At 39.4% G+C, this 19,965-nt stretch overlaps 2 protein-coding genes across 2 annotated transcripts in view; both read left to right on the forward strand.

Moving 5' to 3' along the window:
* Positions 1-293: 293 nt before the first annotated feature.
* Positions 294-19,965, forward strand: part of LOC308166379 (chromobox protein homolog 3-like) — a gene marked incomplete at its 3' end in the record, with an annotated part of 245,305 nt that continues 225,633 nt past the window's right edge. The window contains exons 1-2 of the mRNA XM_080540662.1: positions 294-454; positions 555-720. Of these exons, the coding sequence (XP_080396788.1) occupies positions 312-454; positions 555-720 (309 nt within the window). The 5' untranslated portion in view covers positions 294-311. The remainder of the gene's footprint in view (positions 455-554; positions 721-19,965) is intronic.
* On the forward strand, positions 991-19,946 carry LOC308166192 (ectonucleotide pyrophosphatase/phosphodiesterase family member 7; the record flags this gene model as incomplete). Its single annotated transcript, XM_080540458.1, has 9 exons — positions 991-1,026; positions 1,153-1,247; positions 2,721-2,851; positions 8,152-8,343; positions 9,428-9,573; positions 11,390-12,013; positions 12,821-13,043; positions 18,558-18,568; positions 19,929-19,946. 9 exons carry the CDS (start codon positions 991-993, stop codon positions 19,944-19,946), a joined length of 1,476 nt encoding a protein of 491 aa, XP_080396584.1.

The following is a 19,965-nucleotide window of genomic DNA, read 5'->3' on the forward strand; positions in this document are numbered from 1 at the left end:
GAGGTCTGGAAAAATATTGACATGGTCTTTAAAAAGTCTTAGAAAGGTATTGAAATTAACCTCAAGATTCCTGTATATACCCTGAGTAGGTAACATAGACACGGCTGTTCGAGGTATTATTAGGCAGTGTAAACTTTCCACCTAGGACATAGCCTATAAGGCCTAACTAACATTAGGTGTCACCAAAGTTTTACATGAAAAATGTAACTGTTTTATTGATAACCAGGATAGCCTTTGATGGATCACATCAAGCTTTTAAAATCACTCATCTCTTTCAAAATATGAAATCCCCTCTTGCTTTGCAGCCTAACATGGATAAGAAGGGGAATGGAAAGGGGAAGAAGGACATGAAGCAGGAGCCACCTTTGGAGGAGTTTGTTGTAGAGAAGATAATGGACCGACGTATCGTCAATGGGAAGGTTGAATACTTTCTGAAATGGAAAGGATTTCCAGAGTGAGTACAACCTGGAAGTGCTTCCCTGGTATGGGGCTATGTTTGTAGAATTAAATGTGAATTATTGGCTTGGTGATCATTTATTTTTTTTATATTTCAGGACGGACAACACATGGGAGCCTGCGGAAAACCTGGACTGTCCGGAGCTGATTTCAGCGTTCCTTGAATCCCAGAAGAATGTAATGGAGAAGCCTGATAACAAAAGGAAGTCCTCCACTGAGGAGCCAGAGACTGAGGACAACAAAGCCAAGAAGAAGGAGGATACGGTGGGTGTGCTGACTGATCTGCAGCTGAGGTTATCAAGTGTATGTGCATGCAATGATTGTACCCACTTAGATAGCCGTGTCCATTTACACCTGTCCTTTCATGTAGACACAATCACAATATGGACAGTATCTGGATACACAATGTTTTAATGCAAGGTTTAAATGGGGTCTCGGTGTCCACCCTGAGGGCGGGGGGGGGGGGGGGGGGGGGGTACATTAATTGGGTGTAAGGCCCTGCAACAGTCTAGTGTCCTGCTACGCAAACGGGAGATGGGGATCCTGCGTTATGAGCCATTGCTGGTTCATGTGACCTGGTTTGCACAAGGTGTAGCCTACTTACAGTTCACATAAAAAGGTAAAGTATGCAGGTTCCCAGAGAGCTGATCTGTGTTGTGGTAAATGGTAATTTATTTATTGTGTTGTCTGTTTCAGAGTGAAAAGCCACGGGGCTTTGCCAGGAACCTTGAGCCAGAGAGGATCCTCGGCGCAACAGACGGCAGTGGTGAACTGAGGTTCCTGATGAAATGGTGAGTCTCACATGCACAAATGCCGACCTCGTACTTGTTGTCCCCACTCAAATCACACGTTCACTCGTATTGCTTTTTGTAGTCACTTTGGAACCCAACTTTGTTTGGAACCCAACTCTACATGGCAATACTTGAAATTGGGGGTGTTCATGATTAACAGTTATTAGATTACGTCTAATGATCGCAAGGTCGGCAGATCGTTGGTTCGAACCCCGGCTGGCTACATGTCGAGGTGTCATGGGCAAGACACTGAACCCCAAATTGCTCCCAATGAGCAGGTCAGCACCTTGCATGGTAGCTTGCAACCATTGGTGTATGAATGGGTGAATGAGAGGCCATTGTAAAGCGCTATGGAATAAGGCGCTTTAAGTCAGTCCATTTACCATTTAGATTAACCGTTGACTAGAAATGTAACCGGTTATTCTTATTGATTGATTTGATTAATTTAGTAAAATAACATTGGCAGATGGTGGTGGGTTGATAAAACCAGAGGTGTAAGTTTGATAATAATTTTTTTTGACTTTCTGCCTAACTGAAAAAGGGTCTTAGATGGGGGTCAGGGGAGAGTTATGGCTGCTAGGGGGGTTTTAGGACGGCTTTTAAGGCCCATTCCCGATTCCCTTCCCTAAGGCTCGTTTTGGAGTGCTGCTCACTTTGGAGCCAAGGCCTCTGAACAGAGCCACAAGGCGTAGGTAGTGGTTGAAATCTTTCCCAATTAAATGGGACAACCCTTCAAGACCCTGATGGGTCATCAGTAGTGTCATAGAAAAACATTGACGTTAGTGATTCATTCACAATTTAAGTTTTACACTATCAATCGATCAAACACGTCAAATCAAGTCATCAAATAACAAATAACAATGCTTCATTATCAGACCATGACAGAATAACAGTGCTCTGTAGGCTATCAACTGTGCTCCTACCGTGCCAGTCTGCACTGATATAGGACAACCGTGCAACAACTTCGTGGCTTTAGTTAAATTCGGGTGTCATATGCCATCAAAGGGGGGAAATACGACATGGAAATATGTCAAAATGCATGACTATCATGCCCAAATCAGCCGTAAAATATGTAACATTAGGTAGATAACGTTAGTAGACACGGAGCGCAGTTTTAGTTTAATAAGTGCAATAGCGTCATATGCCATCAAAGGGGGGAAATGCGACATGAAATGTTAAAATGCACCACTATCATGCACAAAACATGTAACGTCAGATAGATAACATTAGACACAGAACTTTTCATAATGCACTTCCAACTTTTGTTTACACTTATGTGAATCTGCCTTTTTATTAGGGACATTTTCAGAAATGTCTTAAATAAATACGCTTCTGTCCTTGCTAGATTGTAAGCTTTGGGTTGCCATGGAAATGAGAGCATGACTGACATGATGGAAGTTTATCAAACTTGCTACTAAAGGTCTATAATTAGTATGAGTCCTGAGCTATTCTTTTTCTCCCTCTGCTCTACAGGAAGAACTCAGACAAGGCTGATCTGGTTCCGGCCCGTGAGGCAAACACTCGCTGTCCTCAGGTGGTCATAGCGTTCTATGAGGAGAGGTTCTATGAGGAGAGGCTCTATGAGGAGAGGCTCAGGTGGCAGCGTGGGAATCACCGGGCAGGATGAGTCACAGTAGCACCCCATCACCTGATAAATGTCCCAGTGGCCCTGTTCCTGCCTCCGGACTGTTCTCATATTAGGACTGTTTTCAGTGCGTCTCTTCCCACCGCCCCCCCCCCCATGTTATTTACATATCTTTAGCTGTTCAATAAAGGTTTTATGCTTCATTTTACCCTCTCTGTCTGGTCTCTTGTGTGTTTTCACTATGAAAGTGACATGGACCCTGACCTCTCTAGTTACATTGGTGATTACATACTGCAACGCTTCTTTTGCCACCTTTCATATGAAGGAAGACTTTCTGCTGATCAGTGCCAACAGTCAACAAGTCGATTACCTGTTGGCTCAGGAGTCCCATGTCAGGAAGGGAGCATGACATAATAAAGTGCCCTCTGTTTGTCTTTGGAAAGTTGAAACGCTGAAATGGGAAAATCGGCATCAGTGTTGCCACAGTTACTTTGAAAAAGTATTCTGATTACTGATTACTCCTTTGAAAAGTAATCTAGTTACTTTACTGATTACTTGATTTTAAAAGTAACTAAGTTAGATTACTAGTTACTTTTTTAGTTACTATTGGCAGCTGCCTAGGCACCCGACCCCCCCCCCCCCCCCGCAACATAAAAATGAAAACTGGTTTTGCCAAAACTCACTTTATTTTAACAGTAACTTAAATTACATAATTAAACTTTAAACAATAACTTAAAGACAGAGAGAGAGAGTGAGAGGGCGAGAGAAAGAGAGATAGCTGGATAGATAAATACAGCAGGCTTCATTTTGTATGCATTGCTTTCCACACTGGGGAAATGTATAAGCAGAGTGTTGATAGTTTCCAAATCAGTTTGACTAGGGAACAGAGCTACACGCTGCCTCAGAGAAGATGTTCCTTTCACCGAAGCACCACACCATTTTACAACGTCTATCTCTCTCTCTCTCTCTCTCTCTCTCTCTGCCTCTCTCTCTCTCTCTCTCTTTCTGTCTGTCTCTCTCTCTCTCTCTGCCTGTCTCTCTCTCTCTCTTTCTGTCTGTCTCTCTCTCTCTCTCTGCCTGTCTCTCTCTCTCTGTCTCTCTCTCTCGCTCCATTGTGTAGGCTACGCTTCTGTTTACACTGTGCAATCAGCGTGGTGATGCACGTGAGCGATTCTGCTACAACCTCGTGTTGAAAACGTGAGCACTGACGTCACTCCCCAAGACGCTAGAAAAGCAAACAAATGTTTGTTTACTATCGAACATTACAAAGAAATACTGCATTTAGCCTAAGTTATGAGGTAGTAACGCAATAGTAACGCACAGTCACTTGAATAAGTAACTTTAATCCGATTACTGATTTTGAAATAGTATCGCGTTAGAATACTCGTTACAGAAAAAAGTATTCAGATTAGAGTAACGCGTTACCGGCATCACTGGTCCTAACCCTAACACTGACCCTAACCCTATCCCTAGCCCACCTATGAAATATTAGAAATGTGGGACCATTGGGCTGTGGGAACATAAGGCCTAATTTTGAAAAAAATAATAATATTAGAAATGTGGGACCATTGGGTTGTGGGAACATATGAATGACCCCTATTAAACAACAAAAGAAGAAGGCCAAGAATCGCTGTGCCTCCAGGCTTCCTTTCTAACCCTAACACCTATTAGACAGTAGAATGGAACAACCCGTTGGCTATGAGAGGTATTTGCCTCTTAAAACGCAAAAAATCTATGTGACGTGTGAAGTAAAAATATTACGTGTGGACACGTCAAAACTCGACATGTGGACATGGCATTTCTAAGACGGTATTTGCGTTGATCGCCTTCCATACGCACAGGACAAATCAGGAAGGTACATCCTGTGCAATAACTTGTGTTGGATTCGTACAACACACCGCTACTAAAGGCGGTTCAGGACCTTGGCCGCAAGGACAAACAGACTGAAGAACAGCTTCTACCACAGGGCCGTCCAGGCCCTGAACACAGCAAAGACCTAGGTTCTGGGCCCTGGACAGTCTGGACGGATTGATGGCAGCTGCTGGACTGAAAAAATCAGGTGTAGTGCTGAGGCACAAACATGTACATTTCAAGCCTGCAAACTGCGACACTTTAAATAAATGTGAAATAACACTATTGTGCAATATGACAACCCTAGTCGTCTATCTGTACAGTATAGTACAGTGGATAGTGTACATAGCCTTTATTTATGTAAACCAGCTCCTTCCCTTCTTGTGATTTTTATTTATTTTTCCTCTTTCCTAACACCAGGGGAGCCACCCCTCCTAAATTTCGTTGTTTGGTACGTGTACTGTAGCAATGACAATAAAGACCATTCATTCATTCATTCATACTCAAGAGCACTGGAGAATGGTGAATGGTGAATGCCCAGGTGTCTGCAGAGGCTGCATCACTGTAAATGCTGCACAGACAAAGCACACACAAAGCTATTTATGTCCAGGGTCATATTCCAATCAAAACACTTAATGACTTAATGATAAATGAGATAGAAGCTCTGTGGCTGCAGGTACACCTACCACATTTAAAACCCATATTAGTTGGCTGTTGCTAAGGCCACCTAGTGCGGATGTGAAATATCTTGATGTTATTTGTGAAATGTTGGATAATGCACCTGATGGTAACAGTGAAATCTATTTTCTGGGGGATCTGAATATTGATGCACTTAAGTTTGGTCACAGCATTTCTTAGTTTACAGTATCTATGTCTATTAGATAGATTACCAGTTCTATCTGCAACTTTTTTTTTTACATCATCGCGCTGGCCCATCAAGTTCCTCAGTTCATCATCTATCCTTGGTGCACCATTTGACCTGGCAGTCCACTTTCTCATTGGGGCATGTTTGTCTGTAATACCCATATATAGCCATTTCATAAACAAACTCAGTGCTTTCTCCGGATCTTCTTCTCTACATACATTCAGCCATTGCACATGGCACGCTCTTAATCTCCTCTTCAAATAACTCCTGATTGAACCCTTTACAAGATCTTCTATACTTTATCTTAGAGCCAGCCTTAGGTCTTTTGGTTTTTCTCATAATTGCAACCAAGTTATGATCACTGCAACCTTGTGCTACCAATAGCTTTGGACCAATGGGCATGTTAGTAAAAATGTGATAAAAAGTTGATGTTATAATACCAAACTTGTTTGTAAACATTCTAGTTGGTATTGTCACTACCTGAGTCAGGTTAGATGTTTTGGCTGCAGACAAAATCTTTTTCCACATCGGACAGTTTTGGTTAATAATAATATATGCCTCTGAAATGGACTAGCAGTGTCGAACATTAGCTGTTGTGTTGTGTTGTGTTCTGCATGCGTGCATGATTCAAAGAGGCAGCCACCATAGACAGAAAGGCACAATTCAGTGAGACCACTCTCCTAGAACACCCAGTTGGCAGTAACAACATGTTTGTTTGCAAACCACAGTGTCGGGTAGGACACTCCATTTTAGAAAGTGCTCTTTCCGAACCAAAACAGCGTTCATTAATGCTAACTGTTAAAGATCGACTTTACAACCATTAGGAAGCTTTTAGAAAGAATGTGACATACTTACATACAAGGTACAAAGTACAAAGGTGTCTGAGGAACCATGGGCCTCTCTTCAGTTTTAAAATACAAGGAGTGGAATGTTATTAGACAACTAATCTAATGACCTTACTCAGGCCCTTCTTTATCTTATCACACTGGCTCTTGGTGCCCATCACAAGGTCAACGTCTTTACATGGTGAGTATGGGTATGGTATCAGTAGCTTGGCCATTCACATGATAAGCGACATGCTCTACGCTCCGTAAAAGGTAGCAAGGTTCAATTCGCCCACAATTAATTTCCTGATTCGGAAAATGCAGCTGTGTCCTCCGTTGAAAGGAAACAACCACACAGTGGGTGAGCGCACAGCCCTGCCCCCCCCCCCCCGTGTTGAGAGTCAGTGTGGAAGAGGTGATGCTGCCAATCCTCACCACCTGAGGTCTGCCCTTCAGGCAGTCCAGGATCCAGTTGCATAGTGATTTGATTTATGTGATCTGTTTATCAACCAGAATCATTATTCCTGTCAAGCGCAATAAAAAAACTCTGAGCTGGTTAGATACGTACAGTATGTCCTAACCAGTTTAAAACTGTACTAGAGGCCAACTTATCTTTGACGTCTATCCAGAAGATTATATCATGAATCATGGTTTCAAGGTTGCACTTAAGTTCAAGGGTAGTCAGTGTCCTTCAGTGGCCTTCCCAGTTACCGGATCTGAATCCAATAGAACACATTTGGGATGTGGTAGAATGGGAAAAAACCTGAAAAATCTGCAGGAATTGCGTGATGCAATCATGTCATCATGACCAGAATTTCTAATTATTATTAAATAAAACGTTTCTTAAGGCAGTAGCTGACATTCATTGATTACAGCAACAATGAAAACGGGACAAGGACTCACAGCTTTCTGCATTGACATCAGTGTTCGATTCTCTGAAGAACTAGCACTATTCAAGTCTGACTTTAATTAGCGGCAGGTGTTGAATTAGGATCCGCATTTGTGGTATTGAGGAAGCCTGAACCTGAACTTGAACTTAACTCTAGCCCCCTAACTGAGTAAAGCTTGATTCGTTTAGCCCTCATAGGCCTAAGTGCTTTAATAAGATGAAGCGCCAGATAACTTCAATACTTCAACAACAATATTTCTGTCTATTTCAGGGACCCATTTTTTGGCTTGTGAATGGTCATTTTAGAGTTAGTGGCTGAATCCTGTAGCATCTCTTATTTATGTTTTCTAAATGTTGCTTTGTGTATGTGTGTGTGTGTGTGTGTGTGTGTGTGTTTAACTTAACTACAGCAATATCACATTTAGCTTAATAAAGGATGACAGAAATAGTGAATTTATATATTATAATGTCATAATTATCAATCAACTATGTCTCAGTTCAAGGTGTGTAGCATTTGAATAATGAATAAAAAAACGTACATAATTACATAGAAAGCTACCAGGACCAAGCCAGGCCAGCAGAATTGGCAGTATATTGTTGCTGAGAAGACAAAATGATCTTGGTGTGCTGACTATGTGGGTCCAAAGACTGCTTTCTATCTAGGCAATATATTTTAGATAACAAGAGATAACATAACATTTTCAACAAAAAAAACAAATGTATCTTTCAATAACTAAGACTTGGCAGAGCCGTATCTCCCAGATCAATCTGACTATAAAATCAGTCCATAGATCAGTCCAGTCCACAAGCAAAGTAAAGTGTGCAGACAAACTAGGACATCAAGATGAAGTTGGAGTTGTTTTCAGTATTTGCGATTCTTCTCTATATAGATTGCAAACCAGTGGCCAACGGGCCACAAGCAAAGTTGCTGGTAATCTCCTTTGATGGATTTAGATGGAACTATGACCAAGATGTCGACACACCACATATGGACCAGATGGTATTAGATGGAGTGAAGGCAAAGTACATCACTCCTCCGATGATCACAATGACATCCCCATCTCATTTTACCACCATCACTGGTAAGGTATAACTGCCAAACTATAGTATATGAGGAGTATTTCATTTATATACTGTATATGTTCTACTAGTGTTTTTATTAAGTGATTACACACAAGAGAGAGTTCTGTATTATGGATATCGGAACGCCTGTTCTATATGTTCGTAGGCACAAGGTACAGCTGAGTGCCATCAATGACTATCACAGCCACACTGTAACATAGATTTTTAATTACCTAAGACTTGATTAAAATGTATTGAATAAGTGAACAACAACAACAACAAAAAAGTAGTTAATAATGTTAATAAAAACAACAGTTAAAATGTGTTGGATTTAGTAACAGCATGCCAAATTATGAGTTAATATAGCCCACAAATATTTAGTAAGTACAAATTAATTTCACAAGGAAAATCAATTAATATTTACTAAGTATCTGAGCAAAATGTATTAATATTTACTAAATATCTGGGGGAAATGGTTTAAATTGACAAAATATAAATTGACAAAATATAAATTGACAAAATATAAATATAAATAAATTGCAATTCACTTGTTTTTAATATGCTATATGTTGTTACTCTAATCACATTAGGTTACTGCACATTTCAAGTTCAATGTGGACAAATCGATGCTCTTGGACTGTGTATAAATTGTTTTGTGGTAGAAAACGACATAACCGCATGTCATTAATCTTACAAGTGTCATCATCAGAATCATTATGAATAATATAAACATCTACATCAATTTAATCAAGATCTAATAAATGTACACGTTTGTCATGCTTTGGTTATGATGATGGCTTAAGTTAGGGTTAGGGTTAGGGTTAGGGCAAGGTAGCTTCCAAATAGAAGCTATTTCATTATAATCATTATTGTCTTGATAAGAAATACTCACAGGAGATTGTTTGTGGACACCTACAGCACCCTCTAGGGTAGAACCATGGTGGAGCTATGTCCTTCCTCCTGGCTACATTCACTCAGTAGGAAGCTTGTGGTTCTCCCCCCCCCCCCCCCCCCCTTCCATAGACGTACACAGTAATTATGATGACTTCTGGTGAACTCTGTTATTCACTTACCAAGGCATTTTCTTATAATTTGTATTCACAGGAAGATGGATAGAGGACCATGGAGTTGTCCACAATATGATGTATAATACCACAACTAACCTAAAACTACCTATTACGCTTACTTTAAAGACATCAGAGTGGTGGGATAATGGAGTCTTGCCGTTATGGATCACAGCACAAAATCAGGTGAGTAGTGGAAATGGAAATGGAAATGGAAATATATTTGCAATAGTATGATCACAAAGGTCGTGCTAGCTTTCAGAAACCTGCCTTCTCCAAAGGAGGGCCACATGAAAATCTGCCTGTTCACCCATTTCACCTGCGAATTAATTAACATTTATTTTAATATTATAGTGGTATGTAACACAACTCAAGACACTAATTAATAAATTAATGAGTTCTGCAGCCCAAATTGTATCTTTCTTGTTCAGCAATGATTACTGTTACAATCCCAGCTCGTGGTTGGGAAAGGGAAGCAACATAAACCCGGTAAAAACATATTATTCATGTTATTTATTTACCAGGAAATTAAATGGTCCTTTTACAACTGGTTCAAACGAAAACAAAAGAGGCAGACACAAACTATAGGCGCTGTACAAACCAAAGTAACAAATATAACAAAAGAGAGCTCCTAAAAGGTGAGCTCAGACTACTCTATCTGAGTTTAAGTAAAACCAAAATCGAAATAAAACCTTGCCATCTCATTCAGCGGTTTTAACCAAAATACATACAACAGTTGCCCTTGCTCCTAATGAATCTAACCAAAGTATCCTGTGTGTGTGTGTGTGTGTGTGTGTGTGTGTGTGTGTGTGTGTGTGTGTGTGTGTGCGTGTGTGTGTGTGTGTGTGTGTGTGTGTGTGTGTGTGCGTGTGTGTGTGTATGTATATCAGTGACGACAAGGTTGTGTTCCACTTTACAGATATAGAAATACCGAGCATAGAGCTGATATTGTCAAATGACAGAGTGTCATGTCCGTTGTTCTACACAATAATACAATGCCCTGCGTTTGGCATTTAGCAGATGCCGTTATCCAAAGTTACTTACAAAAAATACATTTGACTAAGTAAGTGAATCATCTATCCATCAGTCATAGCAGGAAAAAGTAATCATTGGGCCAGGGGCCATTGGCAATCATAATGCTAAATGCTTTTTTACAGTATAGAAACTGATAATGATAACACTTTTTTTATGTATAGTCCCCCCGTTTCAGGGTACCCAAAAGTGATAGGGCAGATTAATCAAATGTCCAAATCACTTGTGTTTAGTATTTGGTTGACAATCCTTTGCATCCAATAACTGCCTGAAGTCTGCGACCCATAGACCCCACCAGATCTTCTCTAGTGATACTCTTCCGGTCCTGTTGTGTTGAAGAGCCCACTCAGTATACTGTAATAAACAGTTTTAGGATCACTAAATACACATTTATGAACTGGATTCACAGTATAGTCTGCTGTAGGCTACTGGGTAAGTGATACATGGCTTGTAAACAACTTACGTTTTAGGACGTGTTCAAAAGCAAGGACTGTGTGATCATGTTGATGTTCTATCAGCAAGTTGTGATGTGCTAAACATGCAGTTGGATGTTCCTAGTGATGTTCCTTGCTAGCTGGCTAGCTACTAGCAGCTGTTTTGTGTGTGTTTGATTCAGAGCAAGTTTCTCCGGTATTTGGTTTGACGGGTAGGCTACTAACATTCACATAAGCATATCTTCTTCAACTATTTTTTTCATTGTATGACACATCATTTGAAAGCTTACATGACATTGCCCTACTTCTTACCTTTTTCACAAGACCTTTTTGTCATATACTGTAGCTGATCCTACCTTTAAACCCATTCTTTAGAGTGAGATGTTAGATATTATTGTTATTTTATTCAGATCTATCTTCATTGCACAGTGCCTTAATTACAATATATAACTGTCTTCCCTGTCACAAATCAGAAGCATTACCGCAACCAATAATATTGTTTGATATTTGTCCATTTTAACTCTCTGTTCCTGCAGGGCCTGAAAACAGGTTCGTTTTTCTATCCGGGAGGAGCCGTCAATTACAGTGGCCAAGCTGTAAACCGTGCAGTGGCCAAGGAATATGGTCACCCAGATGATAACGAAACAGAGTGGGAGGAAAATATTGACACTGTGCTGAGTTGGTTCACAGAGGAAGATTTTGACTTTGTAACTCTGTACTATGGAGAGCCTGACAATGTAGGTCACAATAATGGGTCAGACACATCTGCACGAAAATTGATAATACAGCAGATTGATCGTCTCATTGGATACCTGAGGAGAGCCATTCAGCGGAGTAATCTGAACGATAGCCTCAATGTGATCATCACATCTGACCATGGCATGACGATGGTTAAAAAAAGACCTTTAGTAGATGAAATAATCCTCTCAGATTACATAAATCTCTTTAGGTTAACTAGTTTTGAGCTCCTTGACTATGGTGGGTTTGGATTGATAAAACCAAGAGAAGGGAAGGAACAGGAGGTTTATGAAGCACTTATGAAGGCGCCAAACTTGACAGTTTACAGGAAAGAAGATATTCCTGAAAGCTTTCATTTTGCCAAAAACGATAGAATCCCGCCTATTGTTGTCGTTGCTGATCTGGGTTTCAACTTAAACTCGGTAGGTATTTACTTATTTGACTTTGTACTCATCTACATACTGTATACAGTGTGATATCATTTCACACACAGCGGGCATCTTCCTGCTTACAGACACTTGTTTTAAAGGACAATTCACTCTTGTTAATGTACACCTTACCTTGGGTATCATCAGTTAATCTAGACAAAATCTATTTAATTGGGTAGTTATTGTAAAGCATCTCCATGTTAGAATGTTTTGCAATGCTAGTGGACGCGGTAGAGAACAATGGTTGCATAGTATATTCTGTAAATGTGTCCAAAAAACCTTACCAACAGTCAACAAACAAACAATCCAACTCATATTATGATAGAATACTTCTCTGAAGACTGTGCATTATGTTTCTCTCAATTTGTTACAGCGTTAAAGTTAAGTTTTAATAATGTATTGCAAGTCTTCAGAGGGGAATTTTGGCATAATATTAGTTGCTTATAACATTTGTCAAAAGTATTAAGAAAAATATTAATATTAATGTTAGATGTTAATGTTAGATGTTATTTGGTTAGACACATTTCGTGCACATATCAGATGAAATTATGGCTGCATTTACACCGCAGGTCGTAATGCCTAGTTCAGATTTATTTGATTAATTATGATTTTCTAACGCCTGCTTACATCTACTTTTTAAAATGGCCCATATCCGATACCTGTGCTTACACTCTTAACACTTGAAACAACCTGCATGCGTACATCTAACGAAAGTAAACACGAATGTTCCACTTCCAATATATCCTTATTTTGAGTGTTACTTAGTTTATTCTAATGATTTGTTAAATTTATTTTTTACAGAGGTTCATTGTCGATGTGAACCAAGGAGATCATGGATACCACAATGGTGAAATGGACATGAAAACCATTTTCAGAGCATTTGGCCCAGCTTTCAAAAGGAATTATCTAGCCGAACCCTTTGATAGTGTCCACATCTACCCTCTAATGTGCAAGCTATTGAGCATAGATCCAGCCCCGAATAATGGCTCCCTTTCCTTTACTGAGGGCATGCTGCTTAAGGATGGTAAGATAAAATCCATGAGATTCTCCAGCAATCGTTTAATCACCATAAGACGTATCCTACATGAACATATATTATATTTTGTTGTAAATTTGTTTGCAGGAAATTAAAACTACTGTATATCTATCTATCGATCGATCTATCTATCTATCTAAGTCTCGATAGATAGATAGATAGATAGATAGATAGATAGATAGATAGATGTCCAAATTAAGCACTCAAGTTTAACATTTGGTTGACAATCCTTTGCATGCAATAACTGCCTGAAGTCGGCAAACCATTGACCCCACCAGGCTTCTCTGGTGATACTCTGCCAGGCCTGTACTGCAGCCATTTTCACTTGTTGTTTGTTTTGAGATATTTTGCCCAAAACCTTATCATCAGGAAATTAAATGAAATGTTCAATTGAATTTAAATCTGAAGATTGACTTGGTCAGTCAAGAACCTTCCACTTGTTGGCCTTGAAAAACACCCTAGTGGCTTTGTCAGTATGTTTTAGGTCACTGTCTTACTATATGATGAAGCGCCATCCAATGCATTTGGGGACATTTGCTTGTGCTCAAGCAGACAAAAAAGGTTCTGTACACTTCAGACATGAGTAAACATGAGTGCTTGATTTGGACTTGATTTGGATTATATGCATCTGTCCCATTACTATTGGTGCCCTGAAATAGGGGGAGCTACTTATAAAAAGTGTTTATATATACTGTTGAAGGTACACATTTAAGGTAATCACTTCTCTCTCTCATTGTTCTCTACAGGTGGAAGTAGTAGAAGAAGCTCAATGTCTCTTGGTGTTCTGGCATCAATCACTGTCTACATGTTAAGTCTGTGATGTTGTTGGGTTGAAGATAAGCCTTGCCATCCACCCTCACACCCTTAAGAGCTAGATGACACACACAAACATGCAATACCTAAATGGAAATCATGCTTGACCAGCCTTTATGAATCAGCTCCAATACTTTTGCCAAATATTCTTCATTGAATAATGTATGCCCATTGATTGCAGCCAATTTTAGTTTTGTTCTGATCATTTCTTTAGTTCAAGAGGCTGAAATGTATAACTGTTACCCTGTCAGCAGGGTAATGACAGCCCATATTTGGCCCACGTCTGTTTTCTACCAGCATCCGAATGTGATCCAGGTACAACTTTGTTCCCTAGGCCAAAAGTGGGCCGGCTTTGGCTGCCATTCACGAGCCTGATATTTGCCATGAAAATCAAATCAAATCAAGTTTTATTTGTATAGCGCATTTCTCACAAGATGCGACTCAATGCGCTTCACATAATGACAGAGGTAAAAGGTAAAAAACCTGTACACTGTGCAGCCACGAAAATTCATAGAGTTTCATAGAGCGACCCGCCCCAGATCAAGGCTGACTGGGTACTTCCAACCTGATACACCCCCCCCCACCCCCCCATACTGTATGCTTCCCCTTATTGGTTTATGAGGTTGTCCTGGATTTCTTTTTCTTTTAATTGTTGTATTTATATGTACTGTGTAAACAAATCAAATGAAATTGCTGTAACATGAGGTAAAGAATGTAAAAATGATTCTGAAAATGAAAAAGATGTTACTGTTTTGTGTGAAATTGAGATTGAAAAGTGAAATTGCTGTAACATGATTGATTACTTGTGTGCCTCCCAGCACTGATACCAAACACGTTGTCGTTCATCTTTCTGATTGCACCAACACACATTGGCTATATACAGTATATGTGGCCTTTCACAATGTGCTTTGATGCTCTTGCAACTCAAGGCTTAGCAAATAAATAAACAAAGAGTTATTCTTAGAAAGCGATTAAGCGATTAATTAACGATTAGAGCGCATAAGCAGCACCCAAAAATGGGAAATGTGCCTCTTGTTGGCAGAGCAGAACGGACGGAAAACATTCTTCACATCCAGTTTGTCCATGTAGCTGTCAAGCTTTTAATAATAATATCAGTTCTAACTTCTCACACAAAAGCTTGGCAGAGACCTTTGGCTATATTTTGTTAATAGCAAAACATATCTAATATTGATAATCTGACTCCAATGTAATTATCACTATGTGCAATATGTATTGTTAGGTACTGCAGATGTGCATGAGCCTGTCAACCTCAAAGAGGAGACGGCGCACATTGGCCTGCTGGCCTATAGATCAGACACTGTTTCATTGTATGCATACCCGAAAATGTGTTGCACAACTTCATACATCTTCTCTACAATATTTTTTATGTCTCTCTAACTCTACAGCCAGAGTTTTTCAGTAGCCACTCTTGTTTGTGCTGGGCAGTGTCTATAGGGGGTAATGGGGTCAGGTTGTCAGAGCTCAAGCGGAGGCCGCATTAGGCTAAAAGTAAATTGAAATACTTTAACTAAAATAATATGTGATTATAATCAAATTGAGTAATTTATTTTCACAATATACACAGAGGCATTTATTCTTGCAGCAGGCAATGTATTAGTCTCATTTACTGAAATAAGAGTATAGGCTATATAGGCTACTATACAGCCTGTAGAAGCCAATAGATTTTCCACTATGTGCTTACTAAACTTCACACAGTTAGAGTGACTTTAGGCCTAGTTTAACTGCAAGACTGACACTCATGTCAACTAGTTCTCAATGACTCAATATTTGTCATTTGAGTGTTTTGCACTATGCCTATAGTCTACTGTTATAATTCTAGCCATCACAATAAATCAAGTATTATTTGTTTTTTTATTGAAACTTAGGCATGACAAACCTTGGTAGTTATCTTTGAATAGAGCTCTCCAAAGAATGCTCGGCCAAAAACGTTTTTTTCTTTCACAGAGAGGCAATGGCTACAGGCGGGTATCAACATCAAGACATGTTTGCTCCTAGATCTATTGAACATACTGCAAACTTCATGTGTGTGTGTGTGTGTGTGTGTTTTCAAGAAGAGTAATGTTGCCCCCAGCATTAGTTTGCACTTCAACATTTAATGACATTTTGAAACACAGTAAAATAAGCTTTTCAGTTTTACCTTGAATCCGTTTAAATCACCTGCTCGCCAACACAAACATTAGAACACAAGGACAAGAAGATATCTTCATTGTCCATATTTGGGCTGGCATGTCTTCATGTGATAAGATTACATCACATGAGTATGGTTACAAACCACCTCAGCTACACCAGCACCCAGCCCACACCCTTTCATTATTTATTGGGAGTAACAAAGTAATTATACTGATATTTCACAGTGTCATTGTTAAGATCGAAAGAGTCTGCTTTACCGTGACATGTGTTACCCTCCCTGGTAAATTGATTTTAAATGAAATATGGTATTCACCTAAATTAACCTTGTGTTATGAAGTTTGAGTAATTACTTATGACATTTTATCTCAGGCTGATGCACAAACTGTAAGTGCATTATGTAGGTTATTTTGGCACTATGTGCCATGTTTCAGGAATGTTTCCTCCCTATATTATTCACTATTTGAATTATAGGAATGCATAACCTGGAGAAAAACATGTCCAAATGGTCACACCCACCGACACACAAACATATTTTGGGTGTGTTGTATGGGATTTAGCACTAGACAAGAGAGGAAGTCACCTGAATTGCCTATCATCATGCAGCAGTAGATACCAAGTTTCTTCCCCTCCATTCCATTCCCCCACTCCCAACTCTCTTCCCTCCTCATCTACGGCCCATACATCTTGAGGCTCCAAAGATAAGCTGTCTGTCTCACTGCTTCACTCAACATCTCATTCACTTGTGCTCGTCAGACTCTTGGGTCTATCAGAAACAGGCCCAAATCCTTTCCCCTATTCCCTCTACCCTGAATTTGTATTTTTATGTATTCACATTTTTCTCCTCCATAATTAAAGGGTGATCAAAATAGAATTTGACAATCATAAGTTGAAAATTGTGACAGGGTCTGGTTAAAAACTCCTCAAGTCCTCATGGTAATCTTTCTGTTTTTTCCAGATTATGAAAATGTAGATTGTAAGCTTTCAAATGATTAGCGGAGAAACACACTCTGAATCAAAACACAGGAAAAGTGTCAATGACAGATAAGGTTTTCAGAAGTGCAAAAAGTTAAAAAGTTAAATGATGCATAACACATTTTCCATTAATAATATATTTTATATTTTGCACCCAAAGATGTGTAAATAGGACTAGCATAGATTGTCATCATTCAGTACAACCAAATATTTTTTTTTACAACAGATTTCTGGTTGTACCGAATGATTATTTCTGGTTGTACCGAATGATTTTAAAACAGGCACATGTTTAGCTACCTATGTGAGAACTTGACCTTGAGCTTGAACTTAGCAATATAATAATTCATAATAAATATATCTTTCTAAAATATTTCAACATTTTCAGTGTGTTTTAGTGGTTGTACCAAATGATGTGATATTTGAGGACATTCATAACAGGGAGCGGAAAAGTGCATTTATCAAACATTCAAGAGAGAGCTGGCTACTTTTCTTCTCACTCAGAGGGTCTGCTGCATATGGGTCTTAATGATGTCATATCGATATCCAAAATGGTGCCTTGAAATTGGTTGCTCCGAATGATATCAGTGAAATAAATTTTTCATGCCAAAAGTGATTTGAGGAAAGCAAACATTTCTACATAAAAATCCTTAACCATTTTGCAGTATATTGTTAGAAACCCTTGTAAAATAATGCCAGAATGTTTATATAATAGTTGTAATATCATTTTAGATATTTGAATGGCACATTAGCTGGTTGCATTTGTGTTCGGACGGTTGTACCGAATGACTTTTCAACCCTTTAAAGAGCTGAAAGTGCCTGAATTTGTAACAAATCACCATAAACTCTTTGTGTATTCTATAAAGGGGAGCAAATAGTGTTAGTTAACATAATGTATATATATTAATTGTTAATTTTAGAAAATATTACATTCGGACACAAAATGTACACGTCACGTCATTGACCCAGCTTGGGGCAGTTACACACTTTTGAAAAGGCAGCATGTTTCCTCGTGGACTAACTTACATTTTCGTGAACTGGCTGGCCCATGGATTTGCTTCTGCTTTCTGGATACAGTATGGTCCCAGCGTTTGTTAATTAACTCTTCCATTTAACAGAGTACCTTTGATGATGCCAATCTGTGCAGCAAGAGAGACTATCTGAAGGTGCCCATGACTCTCCTCTTGGACAAACAACCTTGTCAAAATTGAAGATCAACTTTGCAGAAAGTGATCTTGTTGATGACAGAGGTTAGTTGTGTAGTAGTGTGTAGTGGAGTGTAGTTAGCCAAACACTCCACACACGTCTCACCTGGTTGTCAATTGGTGCTTTTCCACTATAGGGCTGACCCGGCTTTTCCATTTGTCGGCCTGGATGAAAACGGTGATCCTTAACAACACAGATGGAGCTCAAATTACCCGTGCCCAGAGGCTAACCTGATCATAACACAGGCAGATACCTCAGCATACCTGACTGAACAACAATAAAGGATATTGGTGAAGATGGGATGTAGAGACAATAAGTGTGGAATTTATTTTCAGTTATCATGAAAACCCCTTTGTGTCCTAGCTATTCCCATGGTAAGCCCCACACACTGAACATTTTCCACCTTCCTTAAAGCATGATGGTATGTCAGTCGTCACTGCAGGTAACAAAGGGCCTTGATGGATTGAGCGCTGACAGACGGGCACATTTGAATGCGAGACGCATGTAGCTGCATGTTAGTGGACACAGCGGATCTAGCTGTTTCACCCTGAGGGAAGAATGGCAATGTAGACCAGTCCATATCAGATTGAATGGATTGAACAGATTTGTATTGGTTTATCAACACTTTGGGTTCAGTCTATCACTGTGGAATAAACATGTGCACCCCTGAGGTCTCCTCAGGTCCAGGATAGAGACACTGTGCAATAATGCAGAGAAGCTCCTGTAAAGACGTGTGAAATGTGTTTGGAGGAAGCTAAGGAGAGTGGGAGGAGCCCCATCTTCTCCTGTTGCACAAAGAGCAAATGTGGGGGAGCAGAAAACTCACCTGGAGATAGCAAACTTGAGGTGTTTTCCACATTTTCAAAGATATGCAAAAAAGAGAAAGGTAAGAGATGTGGCTCTGTTTCAGTTTCTAACCACATGCCTGACTTTTAACTGTTCAGAACAATATCGTTTATCAGTTTAGAACCACACCACTGTTCTTAAAGGTGGTAAGGAAACATATTTCTGTTGGTTGCTGATTCAGTGATCATGGAAATGGTCACACACACTTTTTTGTGATGATACTGTAGTAAAGAGGGTGATGTCAAATTCAACATTTATGATGTTGAATACTACTTTTCACGCAAACTGTTGTTGACCATAATTGTCTGTGAAGAAAGCATGTAGGTGCATGATTGTACATTTTAAATAAGATAATTTAAGTTATTACAGTTTAGTATTAAGTAAGGGTGCAAATGTCTCCTATGGGTGGAATTTGGATGACGATTTTGTGATAGTGAGAAAGGGCATAGAGAAATGGTCATTTCTAAATTATAACTTATCAATAACTTTTTTGTTTCTATGAGATTGATTACAATAAGCAAGAGTACCCATAGTTGTCTGTTTCTTGGTAAAAAAAATAAAATAAAAAATAAAATAGTGCTAACCATTCACAATCTTCACTCTACTCAATCATTTTGTATTGTGTTTCTCATTGACAGATATAACATGAATCACTCTCAGCCTGATGATGTGTTTTATATTGTCATAGGTTTTCCTGAAGCAACGTTTACCCAACATCCTCAGAGGAACTCTCCAAGATGAACTTGGCCTGTGCAATTCTGCTTTTCTCACTGGTCTCGCTGACTCATGGTGCCTGCTCACCCAATAGCATGGAAAATGGTGACCATGGTAGGATCGTTGTAGGATGGTTATTACATTAAATGATTGTGTACGTTGTGTTCTCTCCAGATACAGAAGCTGATGTGATGATAGGTAATCAAACTGT

This window comes from Nansenia antarctica (genome assembly GCF_963989245.1).
Source record: "Nansenia antarctica genome assembly, chromosome: 10".
Taxonomy (NCBI): Eukaryota; Metazoa; Chordata; class Actinopteri; order Argentiniformes; family Microstomatidae; genus Nansenia; species Nansenia antarctica.